General features: G+C 49.3%; 1 protein-coding gene across 1 annotated transcript; it reads left to right on the top strand.

The window, feature by feature from the left end:
• Positions 1-225: 225 nt before the first annotated feature.
• farsa (phenylalanyl-tRNA synthetase subunit alpha) lies at positions 226-8,839 on the top strand. Its single transcript, XM_079745573.1, has 13 exons — positions 226-385; positions 1,161-1,298; positions 1,843-1,941; positions 2,242-2,357; positions 2,853-2,945; positions 4,169-4,297; positions 4,746-4,861; positions 6,348-6,432; positions 6,518-6,617; positions 7,112-7,280; positions 7,664-7,741; positions 8,086-8,200; positions 8,317-8,839. Exons 1-13 carry the CDS (start codon positions 239-241, stop codon positions 8,420-8,422), a joined length of 1,491 nt encoding a protein of 496 aa, XP_079601699.1. The 5' UTR covers positions 226-238; the 3' UTR covers positions 8,423-8,839.
• Positions 8,840-9,311: the final 472 nt, after the last annotated feature.

The following is a 9,311-nucleotide window of genomic DNA, read 5'->3' as shown; positions in this document are numbered from 1 at the left end:
TATAAATAACACGAAATAGACCAATGTCGCTAATTATTATAATACTACGAACTTGTCCAGAACGTATGGTTGCAGTCCTGCATTCGTTTTTACCCGTCGACTCCGTCATTTACGGTAGACGACCTTGTGTACCAGCCAGTGTTGCCAGATTGGTCGGGAAATCAGGCCCAAACTGGCAACACTGCAGCGTCAGTTCAATGTCATATCCGGTCTCTTCGCTCCGGATTCCAGCAGAAGCATGGCGGACGCCGGACTAGTGGACACTCTCTTGCGGCGGGTGGAGGAGGCAGAGGACGGCGTGGACAGCCTCCAGGTGGCGGGCAGCCTGGGGTTGGACCATCAGGCGGTGGTCGGGGCGGTGAAGAGCCTCATCGCGCTCGGAGAGGTAAGTTCTGATCACCTGGGGAGCGGAAGTGTTACCGGCGGTCCGACTGATGCAACACACCGGGTCATCATCACACAGATGGTTCCCTCAGGGTTCACGTCTTTTTGTTTACATTTGCACACTTTAATATGCTGTGAAATGTTGGTACTGGGCCACTATTTAATTCATATTGTTTATACCGTTTGTTTTGTTTGCCCTGTTTGTTATATTTGTCTTTAATTTAGAATTTACTTTAGCGTCTATTTTTGTTTTCGTTTGTACTTTGTATTTTTATTGTATGTTATTTTATCCTATGTTTTCCACTGCTGCTGAGCTGTTGTAACAAAGGAATCTCCCCTTCCGGGGATTAATACAGTTATTATCTATCATCTAAATATGTCCTCATCCAATGGCTTTAGGACTTTATAAAATCGCAGTGTGCGATCGGTATCTATTGAGATTTTACTCTCAGCTGTCACTTGGACGGACAGCACGTAAACAGTGAAACACATCAATACAATCGTTTATTGATCCCAGACCGGACAGATATGCAGTACAGGACTGCAGAATGGAGAAAATAAACAAGATAGCGACTGAAAACTACATGTGTTTATTTCCTAGTCCTGCACATTATCAGCACCTTGTCCTGTTTTGTGTTGTCCAATGCCTCCTGTCTGTACTACGGCGCCCTGTTTATGTTATTTGCACATCACTGACAGCCGGTTCAGTCTCAGGACGTATTCCCTGTTACCTGTGCAGGTTCAGTCTCACACCGTGTTCCCTGTTAACTGTGCAGGTGATCTCGGCCGACCTGCGCTCCTCTAAACACTGGGAGCTGACGGAGGAAGGGAAGGAGATCGCCGAGCAGGGCAGCCACGAAGCGAGGGTGTTCGGCTCCATCCCCGCCGAGGGGCTGGCCCAGAGCGAGCTCATGGTGAATCACAAGCCTCCACACGACTCCTCTCAGTACAGCCGCTCACTGACCTACAGACGCTAGATAAACGTTTATCTACTGTCTGTAGCTCAGTGAGCCGCTGGACTGCCTGAGAGGAAACGTGCGTTTCCTCTCAGGCAGTCCAGCGGCTCACTGAGCTACAGACTTAAGATCCCCTCTCAGTTGGTCGGCACTGTTTAAATCTCTCAAAGTAGTTGTATAACTCTCTTTCCTACTCTCTCTCTCGCTCTTTCAAATAATATATAATGTATAATCGGCTTCACTTATTAAACCACTGATATACAGAAGGCATGTCATGATGAATTATCAATCTCTCAATATCCCGGGAAATAATCGTGATTGTAATTGATGTCCAAATTGTGCTTCACCAGCTCCACGCATCTATCATTGTGTGTGTGTGTGTGTGTGTGTGTGTGTGTGTGTGTGTGTGTGTGTGTGTGTGTGTGTGTGTGTGTGTGTGTGTGTGTGTGTGTGTAGCTCTACGTGTCTAACACAGTCCTGGATTGTCTGTGTATCTGAGCAGAAGCTGTCCTTCGGGAAGGTGGGCTTCAGCAAAGCGATGTCCAACAAGTGGATCAAAGTGGACAAGACCCACGAGGGCGGAGCCAGGGTCTTCAGAGCGGTAAGTCCTCCACATCGTGTGTGTGTGTGTGTGTGTGTGTGTGTGTGTGTGTGTGTGTGTGTGTGTGTGTGTGTGTGTGGATCTTCATGGTTGTGTGTATATTACCGTGTGGTGCAGGTGGCTGTGTGTGTGTGTGTGTGTGGATCTTCACGGTTGTGTGTATATTACCGTGTGGTGCAGGTGGAGGTGGCTGTGTGTGTGTGTGTGTGGATCTTCACGGTTGTGTGTATATTACCGTGAGGTGGCTGTGTGTGTGTGTGTGGATCTTCACGGTTGTGTGTATGTTACCGTGTGGTGCAGGTGGAGGCGGTTGTGGACCAGGTCAGGGAGAAGCTCCTCCAGGTACAGGGCGGGGAGGAGAAGCTGGAGGAGAAGGAGAAGAGCGAGCTGAAGAAGAGAAAGCTGCTCTCTGAAGTGTACGGACCGACACTCTCTATCATCATTCTAGATATTATATACATCTTTAGATTGTAGTTAAAGGAATGCATTGCTTTGACAAATATGCTTTTATTGCTGGTTTGGAGGGGAGGGATATGAATGGAGGGGGTGATGAGAGGTGATGATGTTTTGGGAGGTGATGATGTGAGGGACGGGGATGGAGGTTAACTGACGGGGATGGAGGTTAACTGACGTGATGGAGGTTAACTGAGGGTGATGGAGGTTAACTGACGGGGATGGAGGTTAACTGACGTGATGGGGGTTAACTGACGTGATGGAGGTTAACTGACGGTGATGGAGGTTAACTGACGTGATGGAGGTTAACTGACGGTGATGGAGGTTAACTGACGGTGATGGAGGTTAACTGACGTGATGAAGGTTAACTGACGGTGATGGAGGTTAACTGACGGTGATGGAGGTTAACTGACGGTGATGGAGGTTAACTGACGGTGCATGTGGATGTTCTCCTCCAGGACGGTGAAGTCCTACTGGATCTCAAAGGGCAGCTCCTTCAGCACCTCCATCACCAAGCAGGAGACAGAGCTCACCCCGGAGATGATCGCCAGGTAGGAGTCTTACCTACACCTTTATAGATTCATATATAGGTATGATTATTATAGAGGGTCATGTGACCGCCGTTACAAAGACTCCTGGGTTTAAAGTTTGAAATATATAAACTGCAAAAAGTATAAAATATATATAAATAAATAACTCAAAAGCCCCGCGTTTTTTAAATTAAATGGATATTCTGTACACCTGCGCCTAACACACATCACACTTAACCAGTGTTTGTTATTTTGAGTTATTTTTTATATTGTCGCATTAACGCTTAAGAACCGTTCTCTATAATGACGATGGACAAAATAAAGAAATGAATCTGAATGTATAAACACAGTTAGGCTGGGTGTCTGTAGGGCTGGGTGTCATCGGGTGAGAGAGGGTGTCATCGGGTGAGAGAGGGTGTCATCAGGGGAGAGAGGGGGTCATCATGTGAGAGAGGGGGTCAACGGGTGAGAGTGGGTGTCATCAGGGTGTCATCAGGGTGTCACGGCCTACAGAACATTCTCTGGCCCTCCAGCGAGCGTCAGGGAGCGGATGATTCCGGAGGATTTAACCGATAAAAAGCCACTCACAAACATCCAACCAGATGTGGAGGAGGAGCGGGGACATCCCATAATAATATCAGCTTACATGGCCTCTGTGTCAGAGCATCAGAGGGGATTTGACTAAAAGCACAACCAGATGTCCCACCCAAAATAAATACTATTGTGGTTCATCGCTCCTCCTTGTACCAAAACGACTATGCATCCTTTAAGTGCTTTGAGTGGCCGCCCAGTAACGCTCTGGTCTTCCACTGAGCATTTTATTTTTAAGTCCTTTGGGTGTTCCGCTGCTAATCGCCATTTGTTGTCAATGTTTCTTATTAAGCTCCTTACTGTTTTGACGCCAACACCGGGTGTTTTTTGACAGTGTTTTTAGTTCACTTTAGTATGTTGTTGAGTGATGATCAATGGGGTGGAAGTACGGTCTATGGGAGGTCGTGTGGTGGTCTGCATGGCTGACCAACTCCCATTAGGGATGAATGGTTTTAAAATATAGATAAAAGATGCATCGTAACCGTAACAACGTAACCTTATCCACCAGCTCTGTCATAATCTCATCATTTGACCTTCACCAGAAGGTCATCACTCACTTCATCACTCACTCACTCACTCACTCACTCACTCACTCACTCACTCACTCACTCACTCACTCACTCACTCACAATCTCTCTCTCTCTCACACTCAGCGGGAGCTGGAAGGAGAAGACCTTCAAGCCCTATAACTTCGAGGCCCTGGGCGTGGCCCCTGATTCGGGCCACCTCCACCCCCTGCTGAAGGTCCGCTCCCAGTTCAGACAGATCTTCCTGGAGATGGGGTGAGTCCCAGGACCCCGTCCTCATCGTCCTCCCTCATATTTGTCTGCTCCTCCCTCCTGGCTCTCTCTGCTTTTCCTTCTCTTATCCCGTCCTGTCGTCCAATGTTTCTTTTCTCTCTCTCTCTCTCTCTCTCTCTCTCTCTCTCTCTCTCTCTCTCTCTCTCTCTGGCTCCTCCATCTGATCCCCTGTTTATTAATGTCTTATTCTATCTTTCTCTCTCTTGCCCTTTCTCTTTACATCTGTTTTTACTTCTCTTTCTCCCCCCCCCCCCCCCCCCCCCCCCCCCCCCGTGTCCCTCACTCTCCATCTCTTAATGTCCATGAAGTGACACAACATACTGCGTAGCTGTTTGTTAACCCTAACCCCTTACTCTCACGTTAACCTTAACCTCCTGAAGGAGCAACTGAACAGAAGATCCACCCTAACCTCCTCCTCTCTCCTCCTCAGCTTCAGCGAGATGCCCACCAACAACTTTGTGGAGAGTTCCTTCTGGAACTTTGACTCCCTGTTCCAGCCTCAGCAGCACCCGGCCCGAGACCAGCATGACACCTTCTTCATTTCTGGTCAGAGGCGCTTCCTGTTCCCCCTCCATCTTTGTAGTTATATTTCCTACTTAACTACAAACGCGTTGGCGTTGATGAGAGTGCTGGTTTTCATGCTCTGTTTCTTGCGTTGTAAATGTACGCTTCTACAATTTGCATCCCACAATGCTGTGCAGTCCCACATTGTAAATGAGAACAAGGATGTATGTTCTTTAGCCAAAGCGACGATCCGACATGCCCTGAAGGAGCAAGGAGGGGCTAGCCGTCCTGCTCAGTGATGGATTCAGGTCGGCCTACTAGTTTAGGGTGGAGTTGAACGGTTCTGGGTTCGATGGCCGATGTCTGCAGTCTACCTACAGAGCAAAATGCCCTTACCATGACCGGCTCTTTAGAGGAACGTATCAGAGCTCATCCACCATGAGGGAGGGCCGCTCCTTCCTGTGATTGGTCCTCCTGTTCATGTATTCATTCTATCGTCCTCCTGGTCATGTGTTCATCCTGTTATGGTCCAGGTCATGTGTTCATCCTGTTATGGTCCAGGTCATGTGTTCATCCTGTTATGGCCCAGGTCATGTGTTCATCCTGTTATGGTCCAGGTCATGTGTTCATCCTGTTATCGTCCAGGTCATGTGTTCATCCTGTAATCGTCCAGGTCATGTGTTCATCCTGTAATCGTCCAGGTCATGAGTTCATCCTGTTATGGTCCAGGTCATGTGTTCATCCTGTTATCGTCCAGGTCATGTGTTCATCCTGTTATCGTCCAGGTCATGTGTTCATCCTGTTATGGTCCAGGTCATGTGTTCATCCTGTTATGGTCCAGGTCATGTGTTCATCCTGTTATGGCCCAGGTCATGTGTTCATCCTGTTATGGTCCAGGTCATGTGTTCATCCTGTTATGGTCCAGGTCATGTGTTCATCCTGTTATGGTCCAGGTCATGTGTTCATCCTGTTATGGTCCAGGTCATGTGTTCATCCTGTTATCGTCCAGGTCATGTGTTCATCCTGTTATGGTCCAGGTCATGTGTTCATCCTGTTATGGTCCAGGTCATGTGTTCATCCTGTTATCGTCCAGGTCATGTGTTCATCCTGTAATCGTCCAGGTCATGTGTTCATCCTGTAATCGTCCAGGTCATGAGTTCATCCTGTTATGGTCCAGGTCATGTGTTCATCCTGTTATGGTCCAGGTCATGTGTTCATCCTGTTATGGTCCAGGTCATGTGTTCATCCTGTTATGGTCCAGGTCATGTGTTCATCCTGTTATGGTCCAGGTCATGTGTTCATCCTGTTATGGTCCAGGTCATGTGTTCATCCTGTTATGGTCCAGGTCATGTGTTCATCCTGTTATGGTCCAGGTCATGTGTTCATCCTGTTATCGTCCAGGTCATGTGTTCATCCTGTTATGGCCCAGGTCATGTGTTCATCCTGTTATGGTCCAGGTCATGTGTTCATCCTTTTATGGTCCAGGTCATGTGTTCATCCTGTTGATGTGTTCATCTCATCCCCTCAGACCCGGCACAGGCTAAAGGTTTCCCCGAAGAATACCTGGAGAGGGTCCGCAAGGTCCACTCTGAGGGGGGCTTCGGCTCACAGGGGTGAGACACTCACTCACTCACTCACTCACTCACTGACCTGGGGAGAGGGGGTGTGGTCTTGAGCTCACCTGTGTTTGTGTGTCAGGTATAAGTACGACTGGAAGATCGAGGAGGCCCAGAAGAACCTCCTGCGCACGCACACCACGGCCGTCAGCGCGCGCATGCTCTACAAACTGGCCCAGCAGGTACGCACGCACGCACGCACGCACGCAAAACGATGGACAGAAATCAAATTTGATTTAATGGAACATAATATTCTGATTGTTCTGAAAATAAAATGATCAAACAAAGATGGAAACGTACCATCATTGTTGTCAATCTCTTTAAATTGAACACTTTGATTTCTTCTCTTCCCTCTCCTTCCTCCCCTCCCCTCCAACTCCTCTTCTCTCTATCCTCTCTCCCTCCCCCCCTCCCACTCTCATCCTCCCTCTCCTCCCTCTCCTCCCTCTCCCTTCCCCTCTTCTCGCTCTCCTCCCTCCCCCCTCCCCCTCTCCTCCCTCTCTCTCCCCTCTCCTCCATGTCTCTCTCCCCTCCCTCTCTCCTCCTCCCTTCTCTCCTCTCTCTCCCCTCCCTCTCCTCCCTGTCTCCCTCCCCTCTCTCTCTCTCCCTCCCCCCTCCCCCTCTCCTCGGCCCTTTTCTCCTCTCTCTCGCCTCCCCCCTCCCCTTCCCTCCCCAGGAGGAGTTCAAGCCGGTGAAGTACTTCTCCATCGACCGGGTGTTCCGTAACGAGACCCTTGACGCCACCCACCTGGCGGAGTTCCACCAGATCGAGGGCGTGGTGGCGGACCGCGGCCTGACGCTGGGCGACCTCATGGGCATCCTGCACCAGTTCTTCAACAAGCTCGGTCCGTACCACACACGGTCACACACCATGTTGTCCTTCCAAATGCCAATTCCTGAACTTGAGTATCGGCCGATACCGAGTATATACCGATACAGCTGTTTGCTGCATTGTAACCACTAACAGCACTGGTTCTTATTGGAGGGTTCTATTATGATGACGGCAATTTATAGTCGCTTCACCTATTGTCGACAAACTCTTCTTTCCAATCATCATTTATAATCTATCATTATAATTGTACATTTGTATTCTTGAAGTTGGCCGTCCGTGTGTAGATGGAGTTCCCCACCTCCGACCGCTAATGAACGCAGCATAACACCGTAACCTTGTTGTCCCGGTCTCCACCCTGGAGCTTCACGCTGCTCACCCTCTGCTCTCCTCCTCCAGGGATCACCAAGCTGCGCTTCAAGCCTGCCTTCAACCCCTACACTGAGCCCAGCATGGAGGTGTTCAGCTACCACGAAGGTAGGGGTCCTCCAACACGCCGTAGACATACAGCCGTGGTGTCCCCCGTTGGTTTACACAGGGCACTATGAGGTTGTCGGTTCTGCCTTCACGGCCGCTGCCATTGCTTGATATTTTTGCAACCAGAAGCAGGAAACAGGAAACTCCATATTTAGGCTGCTGAGGGCAGGAGTTAATGAATTAATATTCAATCAAATCTTCGAAACGGGACCTCTCAAAACATCATTGTGTGTGTGTGTGTGTGTGTGTGTGTGTGTGTGTGTGTGTGTGTGTGTGTGTGTGTGTGTGTGTGTGTGTGTGTGTGTGTGTGTGTGTGTGTGTGTGTGTGTGTGTGTAATATAAAGGCCTGAAGAAGTGGGTGGAGCTGGGGAACTCGGGGATCTTCCGACCGGAGATGCTGCTGCCCATGGGGCTCCCAGAGGACGTGACAGTCATCGCCTGGGGGCTGTCTCTGGAGAGGTACTCACTCACTCACTCACTCACTCACTCACTCAGGGGCCAAGACACACACACACAAAGACCGACGGAAGGAAGGAAGGAAGTGCCTCACAGTCTAACTTCCTGTCCCACCCCAGACCCACCATGATCAAGTACGGCATCAACAACATCCGTGAGCTGGTGGGCCACAAGGTCAACCTGCAGATGGTCTACGACAGCCCCATCTGCCGGCTCGACTCCTGAGACCTCGGAGACCCCCCACCGGACCCCCCCTGACCCAGACCTAGACCCCCCCAGCGAACTCCCCCTGAAGGGCTCTCCTCACTCTCCCTCTCAATACAACTCTTACTCACTCATCCTCTCTCACACACACACACACTGTGTGTGTGTTGAGGTGAGCTTAGGGCTGAGCAGGCCGTCTAAGCCCTGCTTTGGAGCCTGTTACACGGCCAGTGTTTGTGAGGGAGAGGCTTAGGGGAGAGGCTTGGGGGAGGGAGGTGTGTTTGAGTCCACTGCGACACCTGGCAGAGGAGCAGGGACAACCTGGAGGTCTGAACACACCTTTCAGAGTCTATTTCCAAACAAAGACTTTACTACGAGGACCTGCTCAGGTCATGGTCCTCTGGGTGCTGATGGGGTCCTGAACACCCGGTTTGTACAGAATGATGAGTGATTAATGTTTTGAAAAAACATGAATGAAATTAATAAATCTCAAAACACTTTCGTATGGTTGGTGGGTTTTTTCTCCAGGTAGGCGAGTCACAAAGTGTGGAACATCTTGACCTCTGACCTGTGGACAGCTTTAGGATCTACTATCCTGCACCCAGCCCTGTTGTTATTTAGAAACTGTAATCACTCAAAGAGTCGCTATGTTCTGATTAAGTTTGATTAGGTTCTGTCACACGTCATTCATTCAGGTGTGAAGGAGAGCTTTATGTTGCATTTGTGTGTGATAATTAGTTGGCCCCTTCTAATATGGATGTCTCGTATAGTATTTTGTATTGACTTGGTCATAAATAGATGTTTCTTTGTGTGGGGGGGCCTGCATGTAAAAAAAAAAGCAATGCTCATGGCATATAGTATATAGGGCTCTGTTTGCCACGTCCTGCAAGAGTAAAACCTTTTGCACGTG

Source organism: Pollachius pollachius (assembly GCF_949987615.1).
Source record: "Pollachius pollachius genome assembly, chromosome: 11".
In the NCBI taxonomy this organism is placed as follows: Eukaryota; Metazoa; Chordata; class Actinopteri; order Gadiformes; family Gadidae; genus Pollachius; species Pollachius pollachius.
Note: the sequence above shows the minus strand (reverse complement) of the source record. Positions and strands in the feature narration are given on the sequence as shown.